Consider the following 23,747-nt stretch of genomic DNA (forward strand, 5'->3'; position numbering starts at 1 on the left):
GCCGTATATATCTTTATAAACATAAACTTATTTTTTTTCCTCCATCTTTTTCAGGTGGCAAATATTTATTTTGACGCCAGCTTACAGTGTGGTGATCACTGTTATGTGGGCCTGCCATTTGTGCTTAAATGTAAGGTGTTTTTTTGTTTGTTTTTTTTAAGTGTGTGTAATGTTTAAATCTTACAAAACAAGAGTCAGAGCTAAATTATTTTTTTTTTATCTTTCGTAGCTGAGTCCAAGCCTCATGGGCTGGCTTTGCAGGAGGATATCTGGGACGCTGATGTTGACCTCCACCAGAAACTCCTCAGACGATGGAAAGAGCTAAAAGAACGCTCAGGCCACAAGTAAGCACCTTAGGCGTCAGGATTCACTGGTTCACTGAGCTTTGATTATTAGATTTTGTTGTTAAATTAGTTGCTCCACCCACGTGGGTTATTGAAAGAATATCACAAGTGTTTTCTTTCCTTACTAAAGGACTGAAGCTGTCTTTGAAGTCAACACAGACCTTCAGAAAAACGTGCAAGCTAAAGTGACAGCACAGATGACCTGGCCTTCAGTGGTTAACTCCTCACAGCGAATTATGTTCCCTCTAACCAATACAAACAGCTCCTCTGTGAGTAGAAACAATCCACCTCTTGTCACTGCATGTGCACACACACACATGCGGGGATGTTTTAAGTGGTTCTTAAATGTTCTGTGTGTGAAATGGAGGGGGGCATCTTTCTGTATCTCTGCAGGATCAGGAGGTGATTTTGCAAAATCCTGCTGACGTACTTGTCTATGTCCAAGTTCTCCCTTTGGCCCTGTTACCCAACCCCTCAGTGTTTTCTGGAAAGCTGGCCGACCGGTAAGAAATCTCCACAAGCCCCGGCATGCTCTTGTTTACCCCCCCCCTCATCTCTCTCTGACAATGATCTTTTCTGATTTTATTCCCCAGGTTGCCTTTAGGAAATTTGTCAAACATCAACATTGACACAAATACCTTAGAGTTTCAGGTTCACAGAAATCAAGTGAGTGAATCAAGAGTAATAAAGTTCACCATTATTCAGGTTTTCAGAGAATCAGCTGGTTGGCACGTAGTTGCATTGTTAATTGCAGTCCTCCTGTCCATGACGGAGGCAGCATGTGGAAGCTGTTTACCTCTAACAGGCCCTCTGTGTGTTTGGCAGACATCCTTAACAAAGAGCAGTACAGGGTTCATAGAGGGATCGACCAGACCCTTTGTGTACAACCTCCTCCTGCTGCCCGGAGAAGTAAAGTCGTTCAACGTGAGATTCACTCCCGTCAGCAACCACAGCGTCTCCTCCCTCCTCATAGTCAGGTAACATCAGAACTAACCAAACAATCCCTTTACAAAATATGCGTTTCTCTCCTGAAACTGTGCACTTCATCGTGAATCTGTTTAGGAATAACCTGACTGTGATCGACACAATCCTTCTTCACGGCCGAGGTACGACCGAGAGCCTCAAAGTTGCAGGGAAGCCTCCAGGACAAGGCAGCTCGCTGAGGTTCAAGATGACTGAGGCCCTGCTGAAAGACTGCACAGAGAGTGAGTTTTCACAGTTGAGATCAGTGTGACCGCATGCCCCATTTACACTGGGCTGTTTCAGGTGTCTCGTGTCCAGATAAAATTCAAATGTCATTTCATACGCTTAGATTTACATTTACACTCAACCACATTTTCACTTCTTCACCGGCCCAATGACAAATTTGATTTGATCAGAGCGGCCCCATTTCAGAGGAAGAACAATGTGACACTGTGTAAAACATGAATAAAAAACATTTTTGGAATCATGGTTGTACAATTAACAGTTATTTAGTAGTTAACAGCTAAGCAAGCTAACAGCTATCCATAAGCTAATACAGGCACATAAGTGAATCACACTCTCACCCTGTTTTCTCACTTACATAGATAATGTAGCAGTTGAACAGATGAGGGACCATATGAATCACAGAGAATGACTTTAGCACTCTTATCATGTATGTAGCTGCTTCTGCAGGCGGCTTACTGATTTAGTTACACTTGGAAGAGTAAAAGTTGTAATGTATCTGGCCTTATCAAAATGTGGCCAGAGTGTGTGTGAAATCAGTCTGATTTCAGTCAGTGTTTAATGCCTCTGGGATGCAGTTACACGCACGAACAGCCGTCTTGTCTGCACAAGACGCATGAACGGAAGTGTAAATGGAGTATCAGAGTCTGTTTTACTGTAGGTAACAGTACCAGAAAGCCTAAGCAGTATCACAGTGACAGTGAGATTATCAGTGCCTGATGTGAACGCATAGTGAGACACATTCTGTATGCTGGATTTATGGCTAGCATCAGTATGTTCAGTGGGACGGTATATAATTTCTGTAACACTTTTATTTTATTCTATATTATTTTCTTTCATTTTTATATACTTTTTTTACTGTTCAAATTTCTTTTCTTTATTTTTTCTACAATTTCCCAACTTTTTTGCACATGCCTTCAATTATCACACACACAGTGATAAAATAAAACCATCCTGTTTGCCCAGGAATCTGATGATGATGATCATAAAAAAAATTCACAAAATTGTTTATACTTCCTACAGGTTTTAGAAAATGCAATGCAACAAACAGAATAACAACACACCTTTCTGTCTCCTTTGCAATAACTTCAGTGTCCATTAAATGTTATTGCTTCATTTATTTCAGAGACAAAAGTCAAGGAGCCAAACTACACTCTCAAAAGAACCTTCAGAGTGGAAAACACAGGCTTGCTCCCGATCACCATCAAATCGGCAGAAATAAACGGACAAGCTTGTGAGGGATATGGATTTAAAGTTCTCAACTGTCAAGAATTTGCACTTAAGCCAAATGCTTCAAAAGACCTCATCATACTGTAAGTGAACAAACGTATTATTTCTCTTTGCCCACAAGTATTTTGCTGCATCTTATTTTGACTTGCAGCTTGAGAACCAAGTCAACATAAGTATATGGATTCTGCATGAGAACTCCAGAGTGTGTGCGTGTGTGTGTTCTCCCCATCACCCGCAAGCTCTATTAATACTTGTCCTCAGCCTCTCTCACTGAGTAAGCCCTCAGTAAGAGGATGAATTGGCTCTCTGTCTCTCTACAGCCTCTGCTTGGTCCCCTCAAGTCTCATTTTTCCTTCTCACTTCAACTTCAAGTCCACTCTAAAAATGGACACACATTCACCTCAAATATTCAAATCAGGGCATTTTTCTTCAACCATATTTTACTCAGAAGTTACAGTGACCCCAGCTCTCAAGTTATATACTGTCCTCAGCCTCTCTGACAATAAATCCCGATGTAATAGACTGTGTGCTTGTCCAAGATCAAAGGCACTGAAGTGGTGGGAGGTGAATGTAAGTTCATTTTTCCCTATCCAGTATTCTGACACAGCAGCATTAAAACTTTGTCCTGCTGTGAAAGCATTTGACCGTGTCGAGTCAAACCATGCCATGCTGACGTTACATTACCAGTTCAGCCACGCTGAGCTGTGCTGAGCCATGCCTGACATGGCTCCATCTCCAGCGTGTGGCCAACACACCCCGGCCCACCACCAAAAGGGTTGTGCTAATGTTTTGCTGACTGTGACTGCGTGTTGTGAGACTCAACTAATGTCTGTACAGGAGACCGACAAGTCTGTGTCTTCAGCTCGGTTCTTTTGCAGCTTTCAGCTAAATCTCTGTGGTTTGAAGTTTCTCTCCTGTGTTTCTGTTTGTACTTTCAGATATCTGTGTGATTACTGTGTTATCATATTGGTTTTTATCTGTATAGGAGTCAAGTTGAGTTATTGCTCAGTAAAACTCATTTCCTGATTTTACGGCTTTATAATAAAAGGCTTTAAATAGCAAAATAATCGGATAAGTAGGAAATGAAATGTGATTGATACCAAACTGTGAGAGCTTTGTTAGTGGCTTTTCTTCAATGCTACTGCAGTGAGAAAGAGTATATACAGAAACAGTGAGGTGTTAGACAAAGAGCTACAGCATGAAATCAGTTCAAGACGCACCAAACAGATAGCTGTGTTGTAATGGAAATGCAAATCCCTGGCGCACTGGGCTGAGTCAAACCAAGTCAAGATAAGTTAGCACGCATATGCAAAGGCCTCACTGGTTTCCTGTTAGAGACTGTCATTCTATTGGAAAAAGTGTCTTTTAAAGTTCCACTGGATCACGTTGTCTTCAGCTTTGCTGCGATACTAATTTGAAGCTATTTAAGTACAGTAAGAGTGTCACGTTTGTTTAAAAGCCAGACACAGCCTTATTACACCATTTATTTTGTCTGTTGTGCCCTCTCCCACCTCTGTGAGTCCATTCACACACACATGTGCACTTTTATCATTCTTATTGGTACATAAAGTGGCGTTACATCCCATGATAGGCCTTTAAGACTGAAGACACTCTGACATGTCACAATAGGACAAGCACAGGTGCAAATGATTATTGATGACTGAATTCCACTTAGCTTTTTCAGTTTCAGGGTCCTGGTATTGTGCATGCTGAGTCACCTGATTAGAAGAAAACCATCTTTTGTGTTATTGGTAGCACATGTGGTTTTCCTACAAGTCAAAATGTTTGCAGTGAAAAGGTCCAGTTACGTCCTGTAATAGCAGGTAAACCACAGGTGAAACTAATAACTTTATTGATGGCTTTGTCACAAGGTGTTTTTACAGTTAGCCAGAGTGCCAAGACCAGGGACCTCATTACAGAATAAATTCCGTTTCAGAAATAGGTAAAATCCCATCTGCCTGTAGGGAAGCAATTCCCAAACTCATGGGTGTGTTCGGTGCTATCTCAGACCTCACATCTCATATCTAACCAAAAATTTTAGCTAACGTATGAACTTGATTCTCCAATAGGCACTCTTGACATGCCTGTATCTGTATGTGGGATAAACACAAAACTCCCTGTATGGTTACCTTGCTGCAAAGGACCAGCAAATTCAGTTTTAGCTTCAAAGAGTCAGAGGTATTATTTGTGGCAGTGGAGGAGAGGATATACACCCAATAATTCGTGGTCATGGAAATTTAAACCTAACAGGTTAACATCACTGTTAGCTAGGAGTTAACTTTTCCCTCAGGCTAATAGCAGAGTTAGCTTCTGAACGGTTGCTGATTAGCCTTTCAGTCATAGCCTTTCAGTGTTCATGTTGTTGCCCGTCCTACCTGTCATTGCGATACAGTGGTGCTACCGTTTTTTGGCAATGATTTTGAGTTTATGATGCTATCCCAACTTAGTTAGTTAGGACAGCTAACAGCTAAAATCCTATTCTAAAATGGGATTTTTTTTCCTAAATGCATTTATTATACAAATACAATACAAAAGATCCTAAGCGTAATCCTAATACTGTTACATGTGAAAATACCTGCTGTGATAAAACCTACTCCTGAGCACATATCTAATTGCCCAATATAAGTGAAAACACTTGTGAAGGTCTTCGCATCTACATGTTCTTATGTTAGCAAATGAAAGCCACACCCAGCTTCACTGATAAGCGTTCTGATTTTAGTTAGTTTAGCTGTTGTAAACAAGCAGATGTTGTTAGTGTGGCAACTTATTTTCTAGTAATTTCAGAGGAGTGGAAGGTATGATAGGTGCAAATCTGTTTATGTATTTAAAATGCAATATCATTAAAATTCCTGTTGGTAGAATGTTCAGGTGGCCCATCATATAGTGTGTAATATGAATGTAAATAGTGTTGACAGACAAACACTTACAGTGTATTGTTTGCCTTGTTTCCATAGCCAACTGTTTATAATTATCTGAACAGCTTATGCATCTTGAAAATGAGCAGTATTTGGAGAAGAGTGGTCCAGTTAGTTTAGCAAGTGACTGTTGATTCAGGTAGTTCTCTGACGGGCTGCAGGTATGACTTCTGGGTATCGGCACAGTCAGACCGTATTTTGTTTCCTATTCATTTCTGTGTGGAATGAGGTCAGACACATTTGCTTGGGGGTGCAAATTAATCCAACTCTTTTGCTTTGTGCAGAGTTTGACAGGTTGTCTGATGTTCAGCCAGTTTGGTGTTGGGTTGTGGGATTCAGGAAGAATGTGGCATTTAATCCTTGTTTTATTAACTTCCGGAGAAATAACACAAGCAACAGAGGCGAGGGGATGCTGCTCAACACTGGACATTGCAAATTTAACAATATTTGCTCACAGTAGTGCAAATGTTGAATGATAAATCGCATAGCAAGTGTGATGAACAACAGAATAAAATCAAGCTTGTTTTTATTAAGAGCTTCACTTTCGGACCAAAGCTAGTTGAAATTTAAGAGCGAAAGTCCTTCTTGTCTCCACATGAGCCGCACTGTTCTCATAGCAGAAGGTTTGACTTATAGCAGGGACAGCAGATGTGAAACTAAAAATGGTATAACCTTTGGCATCTTAATTCCATATACAGTTAATGTCACAGGCAGTAAACCAGTTATTGAACATGTACAATGTCAAGGCCCTGGAACTTGTACACTTTACTGTAATGTAGCCCATTATTATTATTATTACTGCTGCCTCTTTCCTGCTATCACATTCCAAAACTTCTGAACTTTTTGTAAATGGCCTGTTCGCAAAGCAAACATCTGCAGTTAATAGGTTAGAAAAATTTTGTTTGCACTGTGCACATGAGTATATACTATAAACTCCTTTTATCAGTCCAGACCATTATCAGAATAAACTCTCTATTTGAAAATGAACAGTTCCTTCAGTCTGTGACCAGAGGATGAATGATGAAAATGCAACATGACTGTTTTTTGTTGAAACAGTGGGCCTTGAAAACCAAACACACACTCTCACTGTATCACTGGTCAGATCATTTAATGGGTCGAATTTGTCCATTATGGCCTTTTACAAACAAATTATTTGTCTAAATGGCTTATCACCTCTCAGATTGATTGAGTTTCAGATTGCAGGTCAACTTGATTTTTGTTTTGTTCCTTTTTAAACTTGGGTATTTCCTTTCCTAACAGGTTTACACCTGACTTCACTTCATCTCGAGTGATCCGGGAGCTGAAATTGGTGACATGTGGGGGCTCTGAGTTTGTGTTTGTCCTGAATGCCTCGCTGCCCTACCACATGTTAGCTGCATGTGCAGAGAGCCTGCCCAGACCGAGCTGGGAACTGGAGCTCTACGTCATAGTGTCTCTCATTATGAGGTGCGTTTAGCTCTGTAGTCTGCAGCATAGCATTAACGCAGCACCACAAGCAATGCAAACACAGTTTTGTTCCGTATTTCAGTGCAACTAATGACTGACATTTATTGCGTTTATGTCTCTTCAGTTTTATGTTTCTGTTGGTGATTGCTACGGCCTACCTGGAGGCTCAGAGCATATGGGAGCCCTTCAAGAGACGTGTTTCAGTAGAATCCAACTCCACCTTGGAGACTGGGAGACCATTTAATCTCAGGGAAATTGTGCAAATTCACAGTGATTCAAAGTAAGTGTAACAAGGAAAACACAGCATTTCATCTCAGGCAATGGTTGATCAAATTACATGATGTCATCAGTGCAGAAAGATAAATTCAGAAGAGGAAAATGGACCTAATATTAAAAAAAAAAAAAATACAGTATTTTAGAGCACCACATCAACATTTAATTTCCTCTGAAACTGTTATTGAAATGGCTCACAAAAATCCTATACTTATTTCACAGTACTTATTTCTCTCAAAAAATGTTCCATCAGACTGACTGACACAAAGAGAAGAAACCAAATGACCGAGCAGTGGTTAGTGCTGGGGCTAACCACTGCCCACAGTTTTTGCTGTGTCTGGTACTCTAACCACTAGTTGGTCCTTATCACTGGTTATTCCCATTTGTCCAACTTTGCATATTTAACTTGAGGCAGTTGATGAGTGAGAGCAATGTGATTGGCTGTTCATCCAGGTGGATAAGTGATTTCACCCATTTAGTGTAGCTTCTCTCTCTTTTTTGTTTAAATTAAAAAAAATGGTGGTCTTCAAAGACAAGGAATAGAAACAAACCCTTGTGAAAAGCTGGAGCCATCAGATGTTTTTTAAAAAATCACTTAAACTATTAATTGGTTAATTTTATGTCAGCCAATTAAATTTATTGATCATCTTACTGGCAGCTCAAGTTGTCTTTTGTCTCTTGTATTGTGCGTGTGTACAGGCATCTGAATAGACCACATGCCTTGTAACTGAACACAGATGATGTAAAACACAGTTAACTCAGATATAAGTCATAAAAAGTAAAGCAGTCGCTTTCAGTAGCTTCCCTTCTTTCTGAATTTAAAATGCAATCAGCTATAAAAAGAAATCAGTGTTGATCATAACAGGAATGTCAAATGATAGAGTTGCAATGGAATCCAAAGAAAATGTAACTGCAGTGGGCAGATGCATGACGAACAGTTTCACAGACCGCTCTTTTGCCATTTAGGTTGAACGATTATGGCGATTCAACCCAGAACTCCAGAGCAGTATACACGTCCAGCAACGGAACAGCTCGGGTTGGAGGCCGACAGAGCAACAGCCGCACCTTATCAGACTCAGACAGCCAAGATAAGAGGTCCAGGATTGGCTTCAGCCGCCCGTCTATGCAAGGTACTTCCTCCCAGCTGACCAAAGGAAGTACAACCTCAGTCCAAGAAGGCCCTCCAGCTGCCTGTCAGCTAACCCACCGGAAGGCTCGGAGTGCTAAACAGCTGGATCTCCAGAGTCAAAGTTTAGCTGGGTCATCGTTGCCTCACAGAGGCCTCGGTCCCGAAGATGCAGAATATGCCAACCTGATAGGAGCCATGGACAATGACCTCGACCGTCCAGAGTCCCTTGGCGAGACTCAACAGGAACAGAGCTCTCAGTCAATACAAAACAAAGGTACCCACATTTGTTGTTAACAAGAGGGAGTAGAGGGGCACAAGGCCTCTGTAATCATTGACAGCTCTTTGAGGTATGTGTTAATGTTGCTTGCAGTGTTGGAATCCAAAGGGAAACTGCGGGGCAAAGCGAAAGGACAGAGGAAGAAGGAAGAGAAAGAGAAAAAGTCAACAATTAAGACTCAGGGAGATGAGCTCAAAGATAACCTGGCTGACAATGACGACAGCTCCTCCACTACTACAGAGACCTCCAATCCAGATGTGGAGACAAACATCAAAGAGGTACACTGAAATAAATACTTATGGTCTCGCACACACATCCTGTGTTTTACATCGTTTCTGTCAACTCTTTGTGCACGCATTGCTTCTACCAGAGCGACAGACTTCAGATTTGGTCACCAAAATGAGGACTTGTGACTCGATTTGGACTCATCTGCTGTGAGATTCGGCTTTCTTGAGGCTTGAAGGCAAAAAGCTGATGAGACTTGACTTGGTGACCCATAGGCATTGGAAAGGGCAATATTGTGCACCTTGTGAAGCCAAACCATCATGAGTAATTAATAACCAGGATGATGTCTATAAACTAATGCACCCATTCAATTGCCACTTGTGACACCAGAGGTAAATGGAGAAAACTGTGACTTCAGCTGAAAGATTTCAGCCTTTCTTTATAGAATTAATTCATCTTAATTATTTAGACAAGTGGCTCTGTAGTTTCCTGACCTGTCCCGCAGCCCAGCAGCCACCCCACAGTATTTTCCACCTCACTGTTGTGCAAATTATTTTTACATTTTTTGGTTTTTCAGATATTTAAGATTATTATTTTAATACTTAGAATACTCTTAATAACCTGTTTTGCACTGTCACCAGTGCATAAGGGTTTATGTCTCTTGTGAACACATGCAGGACACTGCACTTCCATCCTGACAGTGCAATCTAACTATTAACATCAAGTTGATAATTTGGCAATGTAGTGGCATTCAGGATCAGGACTAATTTTGGTGTTTAATGTGACCGTATAGAGGTGTGTTCAGATCCAAGCCAGCAGTCGCGATGTGGGCTTTTTGCACCATTGCACATCACTGAACTGACACATACATTAAATGCCCCGTTTTCATTTTTGAAAAAAAACATTTGGGGTCATTTTGGCCATTGTGCTTTTGCAGTTTTCATACTAACATTGGCAAACCATAAAAACTTGCTTACTGACTTACCAGTCACATCTCAAAAACTTTACATTTGAAGTCTTCACAAGACTTAGAAACAGTTGTCGTCTGCTGTAGACATTATGTGATGTGTGATGAGATGTTATTTCTTCCAGGAACCAGTAAAAAAGAAAGGACGGACAGTCACCACAGGGAAAGTGAAAGACGAACCTTCAAATTTCTTAATCAAACCCAAAACCAAGAAACAAGGAACAATGAAGAAAGACAGCCAAGCAGAAAAATCCAGGTCTGTTCATTAAATCACAAGTGATGAATTTCATCTTTTGTGTCATGGGGGGGGGGGGGTGTTGTGTGTTTGTTTGTTTTGTCCTTTCTTACAAATCTTTATTGTTCTCAGCTCTCTGGAGCTACCGTATGTAACACCCCTTGAGAACAAACAGCGCAAGAGCTTCACATCCAAAGCTCTCTACCCTCTCACCAGCATCCCAAAGACGAGACCCGTGCAGAAACAGAGACGTGAGTTTCTTAAATGTTCGCTTCGATATTGTCACTCTGCCGCGTGCTTCGGTTCCAGATGTCTTTGTGACATGTTTGCTTTTACAGTAGATGGAAAACTAGATGACGGGCGCCCCTCTCTATTGGCCAAATTGTTGTCCAGTGGTTCCGTGCCAGAGCTGGGTCACAGCAGCAGCTCTGAAGGAGAGAAGGAGTTTGCACCTCCTGAGTGGGATGTACCACTTTCCAAAAACAGCGTCCGTAAGTTGAAATCTGAAACCGTCCCGCCATATCCAGTGTTTCAGTGACAAGCTTTTACTAAGATTTGATTTTCTCCTCTTCTCCACATGCAGCAGCTGACAGTCTTCAGCAGATCTCCCTCCAGACATTAAACGCAGACCCTTTCCTGAAACGATCTGTCTCAGCCGGGACCTGCTCCCCTCCACCGACCTCCCCCAGCTTGCTGTCCCGGGGCACCTACAGCAGTGTACTCAACAGTAACAGGTATTTAACCAGTCAAATGCTCAGTGACTTGGCTAATGAAATAAAACAATTTTTGCTTGTTTGAAATACTGAAAGAACTTTTACATTTAACTAAAATGAAGTCAAATAGATTTATTTCTTTTCTGTGGTGTACCCCAGAGTGCCATCGTTTGACCCCCCCTTTTGTTCTCTGTGTACATGCATCTACAAGGGGTGGGCGATGTGGACCTAAAATAATCACAGCAATTCGGGGTATTTTTGTGATAACCATATTGTTGATGATGGGGTAAAATGCTGAAAAATATTTCACCTTGGAATGACTCTCTTATCTTAGGTTGGCATGTCCACCACTAAAGGCAATTGCCATGCTGTTTTGAAAACATAAGGTTTTCAGCTTTCAGAATCTGTAAACCAACTATAAATTGTCCAAACTATGTCTTATTATTAAGTATATAAAAATCTGATCTTTCCAAAGAGAATAAACACACCATGATCAGGAAGACCGAGTAACTGCTATTTTCAGGCAAAAGGAGCAGTCGAGCTTCACATTTAACATACACACTGACATAAATCTAGATTCCTGACAAAATACACAACTAAAGCTCATGTTATGTTAGCCAGAAACGGCTGATTAGTTGCATGCATTTCTGCTGTGAGTGCAGAAAGCAGAAGCGACGTCAGAGCACTCAGCAGGGGTGTTTGAGCTCCATATGTCTGCAGGCAGACTGAATCGCCCTCTAGTGGCTTGTCAGAGTACTGACACCAATAAGGCTGAGACCTTTGGATTCGTCTGACTGAGACAATATGTCTTACATTCTCCATTAGTCTGCCTGCCTATATGATTGTCCTGGCCAAAATAGTTTACTGTAACAATGTTATCGGAAAATGTGTGGAAAATTTGAAATAATAACAATAATATCCATCCATTTTCAATACTGCTTATCTGTCAGGGTCACAGGGGGGCCTGGAGCCTATCCCAGCTGATACAGGCGAGAGGCGGGGTTCACCCTGGACTGGTCGCCAGTCAGTTACAGGGCTGACACAAAGAGAGACAGTCTCACACACTCACACCTCAGGGCAATGTAGAGTAGCCCATTAACCTAATGTGCATGTTTTTGGGACTGTGGGAGGAAACCAGAGAATAGCAATAATATTATCCATCAAATTCATCTTAGCTTGTGTGTTTTCTCACTATTTTGTGATAAGTTGCAGTAAACTAGAATTAATTTTTTTTGGTCCTCAAAAGTCCATCCTCAGTCAGACACAACACAGTTCCCTGTGTGCAAATATCAAGATAGAAAACCTACATCAAGTCGGTGGTCTGATTATATTGAATTTAGTAGTTTTATCTTGATTTTGAACTTTTTGAAATGTGCTTTATAAACATATTAAATTATATTGTTCAGCATGTTGTATTTTTTTACTGTTAACTAAAACTAATCCAGATATTTGGTGAATTTCTTTCTCATTTTTGCAGTGAGGGAAACCAAAAGAAGGCCCCAGGAAATAAACTGTCTGCAGCCACTCCACTCCCTGGAAAAAATGGAAACCCGACTTTTGCCGCTGTAGCTGCTGGTTATGATAAAAGCCCAGGTAATTATGTAATAATTAACTAATGAACATTTGATCACAGTGCTGGTTTGCTTACGAGATAACACAAATGTTTTATGTGCTCATCAGGTGGCTCTGGCCCAGGCAAGACTGACAGCCAAGGAAAGAGTCTGGCACACATGACATCAGTGGAAAGTGACAGCTCTGACAGGTAATGTATTTACACCCAGACCTGACCTCAAGGGGAAATCCCAGTGTAATCACTTATATTTATATTTTTCTGTCCTGTAGCTCTGGGCTATGGAGTCCCATCGACACAGCCACTAGCCCAAACTTCCATTCTGCCAACTCATTCTCAGCTTTCGGACCCAACAATTCTTTCAACCTGACAGGAGGTAAACTGTGTGTTTCCAAGTTTTATTGATAAATGGAAAAATATAGAGTGATGTAACAGTTTGTGGTTGACTGGCAGCATTCAAACACAGGTGTGTGTGTGTGTGTGTTTAGTTTTCAGTGGAATGAATCTCCCAAAGTCGTCAGAACCTCAGCAAAGCTGGCCTGAGTTCACCCCTGTACCCTCCTCCATCTGGGAAATACCAAGCAATGACTCCCTGCACTCCTGGCCCAACAGCTCCAGCTCACCGACTGCCCCAACTGCAGTAAGATGCTGTATTGGTTTTAAATGTACCACAGATGTTTCTCTGTTGTGATACTACTGTGAAGCTTCCCTTATTTCTTTTTTTTTTGTTTTTTTTTTCTTAGTCACTCCTGGGAAATGCCCGCAATCCATGGTCTGCACCCACACCATTCGGGAGCTCCATTTGGTCAACGAGCGCAGATTCAGCCTTACACTCTTTCCCTCCAACGACCAACTCAACAACTTTGACTGATCTGGTCAGCAGTCCCGCCCCATCGCCACCCGCTTCCACTGAGATGAGTCGCACCTACAACCCATGGAGCATGTGGCGCCCCACCCTGAGCCGGCGCAGCTCTGAGCCCTGGCCGAGCTCCTCTGACAATGGCAATTAAACAGCACATGACTGCACTTAACAGAAGCACGTCATGGATTTGATGTACTCTGTACACTCGGTCAAATTCTTTTATAATCGGAGGATCCCAACAGAAAGCAATGTTACCTGAAGTGTAATGTATTTGGTAGCCCAGCGCTGTGGTCTACCAACCCTGCAATTTAGTTCTCTGCAGCTTTTTTATTCTTGAGGGCAGAAAGGGTAATTTTTTATTTGGATTTGTTTTAACAGGTGTCCAAAGTTAATAATATTGAAAGCATGGTATTCTAAGGCCGGTGCAGGCATTTTGGTGTTATACAACAGGCTGGTAATGCTACACTCTCCAACTTAAAAGTTTGGTACAAAATTCAGTATTAATGTTGGAGCAGACATCTCACTTTGAGCCATGTGTTTTCACAATCGTTTTGCTTCTCATTGGTTTCTTACAAATGTTGGTTTTAAAAGTCAAATTTACAAACATTTGCTGCACTATGCTTTTATTTGGCAGCAGCGAGCTTTCATAATCTTAAATCTGATTCTTTGGAATACCAATTCCCTAAAAACTTGGTGAACATGAACTTTCCCCATGTTAAAGAGGGCTTTGCCCTCTAAATAAAGCCTTCTGTGAGAACACATTGGTCAAGTGATCAAAGAACACTTAAGTTTGAGGTTTGTATTGTACATCACCTCTATTTGTCAGCAAATTTAAATAAAGGACTTAAGCAAAACATTGCTTTTCATGATTTTTTTTTTTATTTCATTTCAGTAACTTTTTTGGCCCTTTGTGAACACAACAGGATATTAGTTGTTCAACTTTTTTATTTCCAAGTCCTGTCCTGTTGTGTGAGGAGAGGGTTAGGGTAAGAAGTGGTTTGGGGGTCAGAGTGTCTGAAGTGTATTTGAAAAGACTGAAGAATCTTTTTCACAAAGTACACTTTTTAGGTTTGTTATTGATATCAGATATACATTGCAGGATGGCATATGTGTGTGTGTGTGTGTGTGGGGGGGGTGTGTGGGGGGGGGGGGTAGAAAAGGATCAGGCATGGTGCAATAAATGCAAAAATTAAAAAAAATGTATTTCACTTTATTTCTTTATTTGATGTGTTAAATTTCAGCAATTTAAATCTTCTGGAATCTTTCTCTAATGCAACACACAAAACTGTAAAGAATTTTATCATTTATGTAAAGAATTTTAGCAAAATATAATTTTTTTTTATTCAGTATTAAAAAAATAATTAGGTTCAAGGCACGGTATGTTTTTCTTCCTATTCTTTGTCACAAAAGATTACTTCTTTATTGGCTGTCTAACAGACTCCATGAGTAACTGACCAAACTTGGCGACATCACATTTAGTCAAAACAAACACGCTGTGGCCTTTCTTCAGCTCATTTGTGCGATCCAGTGTCATCATGCCGCGACAGATTGAACCCTGCAGTTCCACACGGACAGGACACTCAATTCTTTCTGTTACCACGCTGCCGTCAATACAGGCTGCCATTGCATAGGAGTCGTAAGAAACGAAGCCGGGTCCAAAGTACACATCTCTCTTATTCATCATGGCCATTTTGGAATAAGCCCAGCATTTGGATGTTATCATCTTCATAAAGCCTGCAGCAGGTGCGTCCTGATTGATCAGTTCTTCAAAGAACTCCTGCACAGGCAAAACTAGTGAAATGAGTTTGAAGTGGAAGTGCCATGCAGGGTTATGCCAATCTTGCAAGAAGACATCTTACCCACGTCAGTGCATTCCTGCAGGAATATTCCCATGATGCCAAGTATGTAGGACAGAGAAATTCTTCAAGAACAATGTAAGCAGACTCTGGATCCGATGCAAAGTTAAATTCAGCACATAGTGTCACATTTCCTATTCCTACCAAAACAAAATCAAGTTACTCAAGACTACACGTTTCAAAAGCAAACACTGTAATCATGTACTGGTTTACCTTCCTTGTTGCCACCCATAATGTACAGATCTTTGAGCTTTTGGGGAAAACATGGATCCAGTCTAATAGCCAGTGCCAGATTAGTGAGTGGGCCAAGGGCCACTAAGGAAACCTAAGGAAAGCAAATCTTAGTACAACATCAAAGAGCAGCCTCACAGGCAGAGCACCCAGATGTTTCTCACCTGGTTCTGGTTTTCAGTCACCAGCCTAATCATTGCACTGACTGCATGCTCTCTCTGGATTTTCTTCTCCCATTGGGGGTCTTTATCTTCAATCACATCCCCAAGTCCATCAGTTCCAAAGTGGTCATTAAGTAGCTTGTTAGTTCCAACCAGAGGACCCCCAGAACCTCGAAATACTGGAATCTGCAGGATTTGTTGACACACATCAAAGTAAGCATGAAATCATGTTTAGATGAGCAAAGTGTACACACCACTGTTCATTTTTTATTACATTAACACATTTTATCCCAGAGTTTACAACAAAGACCAATGAAAACTTCCAAGTGTCAGAATTTTCCAACTTCCCCTTTGTGACCGCATTTATTTCTTTAGGAGAGGTGGGGTGTTTTTAACATCACTAGCACCAGTCTTATTTTAATCCCACCAGGACCGTGCACTTGGTTAAGTTTTCACCCCTATCATAATAGTAATGATGGCTTAAGAGATATTAAACACCATAGTTATGTATAGCACATTATCACCTTGTACTGAAGCTAACTGAACAGTGTCACCATATGTAAACAAACAGTGATGTCACCCACTTACCTGTGGACTACAGTTGTAAAACCTAAGTTTAGCATTATGGCAATCGCCATCTTGTTTCGTTTTGTTTTGTTTTTTGAGCCAGAAGTGACCATATTTGGACGAGATGGTGGCGCTGAGGAAGATGTGCATTGTACATTTCAACTCTGAATGGATCTGACCTCCAGGACACATGGCCTGGCAAACACTGAGATGCTCAATGGCTGTTGTTTGAACATCCAGTAGTCAAGAAGTCTGTTATGGTTCCAAAATAGTTCCAAAATGGGAGCTGAGCTGACACCCGTGACATTACCTAGATGTCCTAGAAACACCGAAACATGACGTAATCACTCGTCGTTATGCCTCAGCCTCAGGAAACCTTCAGTATGGCAGATGAGAAAACAGGCGTACACAGTGAACTCACCCCCTCACGCTCACAGACAGAGAGCACCCTCAGAACATTCTGACACACGTTCTCAACCGCCGTGTTCCCAAACACACACGTAACACCCACGACCTCAATGCTGGGTGCTGCCAAGGCCATCATTATAGCCTGAGCGTCGTCGATGCCGCAGTCTGTGTCGATGATCACCTTCTTCTTAGCCATCGTCCTCTGAGAAATCAGTGCATTAAAATTCACATATTCACATCGTCTCTTAAGTCTTTCAGAGGCCAAAGCAGAACAGTTGTGTTTTCTGTATGCAGCGTACTACAACAAACCTTCAGATTCAGACTCGATTTATTTACACAGTAACGAGTTTGGGTTGGCTGCGTAAGTTACACATTCAAAGTGCGATGAATGAATCCTGCTGGCAGTACTCGCATCCAGAACTAAGAGGAAAATCAACCAGATGAGAATGTAGAAGAAATTTAATAAATGATCTCGGATGAATTATACATTGGAAGAAGAGCTCGGTATTAAATTCTTAGGAATCTTTCTGAACTACAAAGTTACACAGTTGCAACAATGGCAACTAAGGTATATGTTAATCTACCATTTTGTGTTTAAACGATCGTATGGCAAAGTCTGGGTGAAGATTTTAAAATTGATATCTTTATGAAGTTGTTAGAAGTTGGTGCAATTATGGCATTTTAAATGATTAAAGTTAGGTTGAAATATAACAGTCTTACCGTGAAGTGGAGTTTAAGAGTCAGCGCAATCGCGGTTGTGATTGGCTCGAATTGTATTATCATTCCACGGTTTACTAAACACGGGTTGTATGAACGAAAAAAGTGATGCATATATGTAAATTAATTTTGTAGAACAGAAATAAGTTGAGGTTACAAATGAGCGTTTTATGTTACTGAGCTTGTATTTGACCTCAGTGTTTGTGTTCATGTTTTATATTTTATTTTCTAGCTTTAATTAATTCGTGATCACCCCGGTTGCTACTCAGAATGGTACAGTCCGTTCACCCTGCACAGGAAGAGGATGCGAGTCAGCCGGACGACGTTACGGAATTTTTTATCGTTCATTTTTAACATATCCCAAGCTAATGTGCACCTAGGTTTAGTGATATGTGGTTATCTTTACGCTTCGCTAATTCGCAGCCACGTTCTGTGCTAAGACATTGCACAAGGTATGATGAAAAAAATAACGTAACAGATGGGCGTGTTTACATCTTCTACCTGCGATACAACAGCAGTAGCTGTAGCTCGGTGCTCATTTCGACCACAACGTCTGTGTAGTTAATGTTCAACCACCCCGCAGCTAACTACAGACGTGCAGTGAGACAGTCAGAGCAGTTTGTTTCCATCCGTGGTGATCTATTATAGGTTAAAGGTAATGTTGCATAATGCTGTCTAATGTCATTGCAAGTTGAGACATTGACACTCAGGGTGATGACTTTGGAAAACGTTGTAAAATTGTATATGTGATCAGTTATCACCTGAGTCCACAGTGTTATCTGTCACTGCACCACCATCTTCCTTTTACCTCTCTGTAGCATTTCTCTAAATGCCTGTACTTTCATCCCCAGGAAAGACAGCCATTACTTCAGCATCACAGTCAGCCGCAGCTAATTCTGTCATCCATCATATGAGTGGCTGTTCAATGCCTAATACTTCAGAAGGTCAAGGAGCACATCTATCTGGGCCAGCAGAACCATCAGGGCTGCAAAGGCCCACTGATGGGGAGGAAGAACGCGGTCTGATCAGCTCCCTCGCCCGGGATGCTGCAAGAGTAAGGAGGGCTTCGAGTGCAGAACTTCACCTGCCTTGGACCTGCCCTGTCACACACTCCCGTGAGAAGTTCTACACGGTCTGCTCCGATTATGCTCTCCTCAACCAGGCTGCTTCTGTGTACCGCCCCCCAAACGCAGCCAGGGACGTGGTCCCCTTGAAGCAGGATGAGGGTCCGTCACTTGTGAAGTCCAAACCCTCAGCTGACTTGAGTGCCGGCCAGTCTGGAGGGGCCCACGTGGGATCAGATGGGGACTGTGACATGGTGGAAGTGTCCTCTGGCCTCACTAAGCCTATTTTAGCCTGGGAAATTGATACCACCGACTTCAATGCTGTGCTCACTAGAAAAGCAAGAACAAGTAAGAAACAAATTATTTTATAATCCTGGTATATCAAAGTGTACAGTTAGAGAGTTAAACAGGCTTTGCAGTCACCCAAAGCTGCCATTGCTGTTTTAAAAACTTTTAGATTTTTTTTTTCATCCGCAATAAGACTGTGGAACAGTTGTAATCCTGGTTAAAGCTACACTGACTCATGCCATGTTTTAGGCAATGTGAAGAAATGCAGCACCAAGAAGATGAAGTCATCGGACAGACCCAGCAGAAATCTGCAAGACATCTCTCCTCATGCCTCGCTGGAGGAGATCAAACAGAGGAAAGTGCTCGACCTCAGGAGATGGTAATGTTGTATTTACTGCCTCAGTAGTTTTAAAGCGAGACACAGTGAAGTCAGCTTCTCATCAGGCTGTAGGAGGGGATATGTATAGTCTGATTATTTTCTGCTTCAGGTACTGCATTAGTCGGCCACAGTACAAGACTTCATGTGGGATCTCTTCATTGGTGTCCTGCTGGAATTTCCTGTACAGCACTCTGGGTGCGGGGAGGTAAGCAGCACATAATATTGTCTGTCAGACTTCACAAAAAAATGGGGCTCCTGAGATACTAAGTGTATATTTATTTGCCTTGCTAGTCTTCCACCCATCTCTCAGGAGGAGGCTCTGCACATTCTGGGTTTTCAGCCGCCTTTTGAAGAAATCAAGTTTGGTCCTTTCACTGGCAATGCTACTCTGATGCGGTACACAAACCTGCTTGGGTAGTCTCTTGAAAACACCACTACTGTTTTGGAAATACATGCAGCCCTGTAATCAGTTCTTTTTTTTCTTTTTTTTTTTTTTAAATAGGTGGTTCAGACAAATCAACGACAACTTCCGAGTGCGAGGTTGCTCCTACATTCTATATAAGCCACATGGAAAACACAAGACAGCAGGAGAAACAGGTGAGTCCCTAAGCTGTCAAACTCAACTGCATGTCTGCTCAAAGGGAGATCAAACAGATGATCACTCAGATCTTTTTAGCTGAAGGAGCGTTGATGAAACTGACACAAGGGCTGAAGGATGAGTCTATGGCCTACATTTACCACTGCCAGAACCACTACTTCTGTCCAGTGGGCTTTGAAGGCACGCCGCTCAAAGCAGCAAAAGCTTACAGGTAAGCAATGTCACATTAACAAGGAATTTGCTTGAGTCATTTAATCTGTGAAAGGTCAGAATCCAGTAATGTAATTGTCTTGTCCATATGAAACAGATGATAGGAGAAAATCATCAGAAAAGATAAGCTGTAAAAAGAGAGCGTTTACAATTTTTCAGATGTTTTTTTCTTGAAAATGGCTAAACAATGACTCAGTTATTGAAATAGTTGCTGATTATTTTTCTCTTGTTTGTCTGATTGACTAATTTTTTCAGCCCTAAAGAGTTTTAAAAGATGATTATTATTTTTGTGCAAAGGGGTCCTCTACCCACTAATGAAATGGAGTACTGGATCCTTATTGGTGAGCCCAGCAGGAAACACCCAGCTATTCACTGTAAAAAGTAAGCTCTGTCTGTGTTCAGTCTCAGTCACATTTGCTCATGGACTGTAGATGAGCTGTTGAACCCGAAGTTTGTCTTTTCAGATGGCTGGACATTGTGACAGACCTCAACACACAAAATCCAGAATACCTGGACATTCGACACACAGAGAGGGGGATTCAGCGCCGCAAAACCAAAAAGGTTCCCCGTTTCACACCTATTATTTAAAATGTCACTGATTATGTTAACATTTCTGAGTCAGAGCCTGACTGAAAGAACATTCCCTTGCTTACAGGTGGGTGGTAACCTGCACTGCATCATGGCCTTCCAGAGGGTGAACTGGCAGAAACTAGGCCCCTGGGCTCTGAACTTGGAGAACCTGCGGCACGACTTCCACCACTCTGGCACAGAGCGGGCCCACGGAGGTGTCGAGGAGGAGATGGAGGAGAGAACGTCGTCCAAGCGCCTGGCTAACCTGGGACGCTCGCACAGCATGGGAAGTCAGAAAGACACCAACTGCAAACGCTTGTCCAATGCTACAGAGTACAGACAGAGGAGCTCCCCCGACAGCGACCTTGAAGAAGACATCACAGATTGAAATGATTTATAGGTACACATGGTACACATTACAGTACAGTACAGTAGCCCTAAGGTCAGTGTTGGGCAAGCTACTTTAAAAGTATAGTGAACTAAGCTACCAGTTACCCTAAATTAAATAAAGCTATAAAGCTTCGCTACACTGAAGCTACTCCCCAGAGAAATGTAGCTAAGCTAAACTACAGTTACATGGCAGATGTAGTTTACTGCATCAAAGCTACTTTCTTTTTCTTTTTTTTTTCCCCATTGAACCACCTTCATTCCATGTCTGTACTCCCCTGCAGGAGATATATCACAGGCCGAGGGATTGTTGAGTAACGTCAGCGTCGTATGAAAGTGCTTCTGTCAGATATGCATACGTGTACATGTTTGGCAGTGACGTCACTTGCTGATCCTTAGAAATTTGTTGTCAGACTGCAGCAGAAAGTTCTGCTCCATTTGTGCTTCAGAAATGCGTGGGGAAATGTAGCCTGTGTGAATGCTATCACACTATTCAGTCAATAAAAGAGCTAAGCTAAAGCTAGTAACGCTGTTAGTACGTTGTAGCACTGCCCAACACTGCCTAAGATACTTTTTAAATGCATAATGCTGGTATTATTCTATAATTTCTCTCAATACTTTCTGACCTGCTCACCCTGTCTGTGGCACTTCTCTCAAAGTTTTTTTTCTTACTACTGAAGGTGTGAAGCTTTAAATTTGTGGTCTCATTAATGGACACCTCATCAGGCATTATCCTGCTTATACCGTGGTCACTTACCAATTATTTTCGTGCATTTTGCAGTCTCAATTTGAAGGTTTATACCTGCTACCGTTTCTCTGGCAATACCTGAGAGTTTGACTGATGTGTGGAACAGTCATTCCCATCCTTTTATGCCACGTAATTTATTTGTTGAGGTTCCTGCAGCCAGTGCATTCATTTATAATAGTGAACAGACAGTTTGGCTGGAACTGTTTAGTAGGTGCCAATTATCTGGAATTAACTGACACCCTGCAGCCAATCAGAATCCATTATTCACTCAGACCATGGTAGAAGTGAAGAGAAGCTACAGTGCCCATGTTTATTGTAATGTAGAAACCCAGTGGAGCAGTGTGACCCACTTCAGTGTTTCAATAGTTTTTGGAACCTTGCAGGAATAAGATTTGCTTTGATAGTGGTAAATTGTTTTTTAAGATGATCCAATGTATATCCAACTCACTATCATCATTTGTGGGGCCATATTGTAGTTTTCAAAGCTTTTAATCAAGTACTCTGTTTAAGTCAGTGTTTGTGATCGCCTGCCTCCTGAAAGACTTTCTTCCCTTTAGCGCTGTCTAAATGGATGATAGAGCAACAACTACTTTAATTCAATAACAATGGCAGCTACATGAATAAGCCACATTCTTAGACTATTTAGCAATGTCTGAATAAGGGTCTTCTACTGCTGTTTTTACGCTTTCAATACAGCATAGTAAGGCAGAAAACACAGGCTCACAGACTGCTGTTTGGTGTTGCTAATACATCAGTTATAAGCAAGGGTGAAGTGTGGGATGTGAGAGAGACGTCTCAGCAATCACAGTGACAGGCGACTTCACAGAGCGTTTTTTAACAGCACATCAAACTATGGTCATGAAACTTAACTTCTTTTTGTTTTTTAACATGAATTTTATTACACAGTTGAATTTCATGAACACTGTATTGTGCTTCTGTTATTAAAGGAGGCAGATTAGGTGTTCTCACTACAGGATTTTATTTCATTTCATCCTCCCACTAATACATTTATCTTATTTTTATTATGGTTACATTACATCATCTTAAACCTTCTGTAAGAGTGCACAATATATTCAAGTCATGCTGTCCAGGATATAAACAACATTGACACATTTTGCTGTAAATTCTGTTCAAAGATGACGCACTAAGATAAGTGGGCTTGTTTCGCGTCTGGCGTACAGTGGTTTGTTCAGTGGATATGCTGTTCAGTTCCAGTGTTGTGAAAGCCGCTGACATTTTGTTGTGCTTTATGAAACTTATAGTAAGACTGTCGTGTAGATGATCCCAGTTTTTCAAAGATGGAAACTGTACAGAAGTCATAGTGGAAATCCTCAAACCCTCGAGTTCATTCAAAATGTGAAACCACAAAAAAGTGAAGACTGCATGATTCATTTTCATATTTATGTACAGCTACAAACTGTTTGCACCTTCGGCGCTATGACCCAACACAAGTGTCATCTTGTCATTTGATGTAGTGGTTTTATTTATTTATATTCCAATAAATTAAGATTTTTATAAACTCCTGGAGCAGACATTTTTCTTGATGACAGTCAACATTACATTTTCAGTGCAGCGGTTGGGGACGTGCAACTCCCTATTACCGGTAACTGTTGCCTTAGCTCTGCTATGTGAGTGGGACCGATTCGGCAGCAGCCTCCTAATGGACAAAGAGAGAGTCATCAGATAAAATACAGGAAAACGGGTCAGAAGTTGATGGGAGAGAAAACAGTTCACTGTACCAATCAAAGCAGCACCTTGCTTCATCCATGTTCGACTGAGCTCGGGTATTAATGCTGATGTTTTCTCTGATCTACGCCATCTTTGTAAGGGAAATAAAACAGCAGCAGCAGAATTATTCAGCAAAAGCAGCAAAAACACACTGTGAAAAGAATCCATTACAAGTAAAAGTCCTGAATCCAAAAGTTCCACAGAGTACAGTATGAAAGGTTGAAATACACTGCAGAATGGCTCCTTTTAGAGTTACTGTATAATGTTATATTGTACCATTATTATTGCCTGAGCTTATTGTGGCCAATCTACATATCATACATCCTCATAAGATAAGATGAACTTTACTGATCCCACAGCGGGGAAATTCACTTGTCGTGGCAGCTCACAAGAACAGAATGGAGTGCAAAAAGTGTGCAAAAGCAGTTACAAAAAATATATAG

General features: G+C 41.4%; 3 protein-coding genes across 8 annotated transcripts in view; 2 read left to right on the plus strand and 1 right to left on the minus strand.

Moving 5' to 3' along the window:
- The window catches only part of tmem131 (transmembrane protein 131), a 32,150-nt gene extending 17,904 nt beyond the window's left edge, over window positions 1-14,246 (plus strand). The window contains exons 21-41 of the mRNA XM_046391759.1: window positions 55-130; window positions 230-344; window positions 475-613; window positions 738-847; window positions 938-1,010; window positions 1,170-1,321; window positions 1,407-1,549; window positions 2,677-2,863; window positions 6,956-7,141; window positions 7,266-7,421; window positions 8,381-8,817; window positions 8,914-9,098; window positions 10,138-10,268; window positions 10,380-10,498; window positions 10,586-10,738; window positions 10,831-10,981; window positions 12,438-12,553; window positions 12,641-12,722; window positions 12,803-12,906; window positions 13,019-13,170; window positions 13,274-14,246. Coding sequence (XP_046247715.1) covers window positions 55-130; window positions 230-344; window positions 475-613; window positions 738-847; window positions 938-1,010; window positions 1,170-1,321; window positions 1,407-1,549; window positions 2,677-2,863; window positions 6,956-7,141; window positions 7,266-7,421; window positions 8,381-8,817; window positions 8,914-9,098; window positions 10,138-10,268; window positions 10,380-10,498; window positions 10,586-10,738; window positions 10,831-10,981; window positions 12,438-12,553; window positions 12,641-12,722; window positions 12,803-12,906; window positions 13,019-13,170; window positions 13,274-13,540 — 3,234 coding nt within the window. The 3' untranslated portion in view covers window positions 13,541-14,246. The remainder of the gene's footprint in view (window positions 1-54; window positions 131-229; window positions 345-474; window positions 614-737; window positions 848-937; window positions 1,011-1,169; window positions 1,322-1,406; window positions 1,550-2,676; window positions 2,864-6,955; window positions 7,142-7,265; window positions 7,422-8,380; window positions 8,818-8,913; window positions 9,099-10,137; window positions 10,269-10,379; window positions 10,499-10,585; window positions 10,739-10,830; window positions 10,982-12,437; window positions 12,554-12,640; window positions 12,723-12,802; window positions 12,907-13,018; window positions 13,171-13,273) is intronic.
- A 462-nt stretch (window positions 14,247-14,708) lies between these two features.
- si:ch211-201h21.5 (uncharacterized protein LOC555526 homolog) lies at window positions 14,709-17,413 on the minus strand. Of its 5 annotated transcripts, XM_046391786.1 has the most exons (7): window positions 17,336-17,353; window positions 16,925-17,035; window positions 16,629-16,817; window positions 15,644-15,826; window positions 15,462-15,573; window positions 15,252-15,388; window positions 14,709-15,169 (listed from the first exon to the last, which is right to left on the minus strand). In XM_046391786.1, the coding sequence occupies exons 3-7, from the start codon at window positions 16,809-16,811 to the stop codon at window positions 14,804-14,806; spliced, it is 981 nt and encodes a 326-aa protein (XP_046247742.1). In that variant the 5' UTR covers window positions 16,812-16,817; window positions 16,925-17,035; window positions 17,336-17,353; the 3' UTR covers window positions 14,709-14,803. The 5 variants fall into 5 exon arrangements, with proteins under 5 accessions (XP_046247742.1, XP_046247741.1, XP_046247744.1 ...); XM_046391785.1 differs by lacking the exon at window positions 16,925-17,035 and having other exon boundaries at window positions 17,336-17,413; XM_046391788.1 differs by lacking the exons at window positions 16,925-17,035; window positions 17,336-17,353 and adding an exon at window positions 16,229-16,526 and having other exon boundaries at window positions 16,629-16,767.
- Window positions 17,414-17,518: 105 nt separating this feature from the next.
- On the plus strand, window positions 17,519-23,098 carry LOC124060617 (basic immunoglobulin-like variable motif-containing protein). Of its 2 annotated transcripts, none has more exons than XM_046391773.1 (10): window positions 17,519-17,987; window positions 18,184-18,744; window positions 18,934-19,063; window positions 19,173-19,268; window positions 19,355-19,459; window positions 19,566-19,660; window positions 19,740-19,872; window positions 20,169-20,252; window positions 20,336-20,432; window positions 20,527-23,098. In XM_046391773.1, exons 2-10 carry the CDS (start codon window positions 18,243-18,245, stop codon window positions 20,827-20,829), a joined length of 1,545 nt encoding a protein of 514 aa, XP_046247729.1. In that variant the 5' UTR covers window positions 17,519-17,987; window positions 18,184-18,242; the 3' UTR covers window positions 20,830-23,098. The 2 variants fall into 2 exon arrangements, with proteins under 2 accessions (XP_046247729.1, XP_046247730.1); XM_046391774.1 differs by having other exon boundaries at window positions 17,519-17,784.
- The last annotated feature ends 649 nt before the right edge of the window (window positions 23,099-23,747 follow it).

Source organism: Scatophagus argus, chromosome 6 (genome assembly GCF_020382885.2).
Source record: "Scatophagus argus isolate fScaArg1 chromosome 6, fScaArg1.pri, whole genome shotgun sequence".
In the NCBI taxonomy this organism is placed as follows: Eukaryota; Metazoa; Chordata; class Actinopteri; family Scatophagidae; genus Scatophagus; species Scatophagus argus.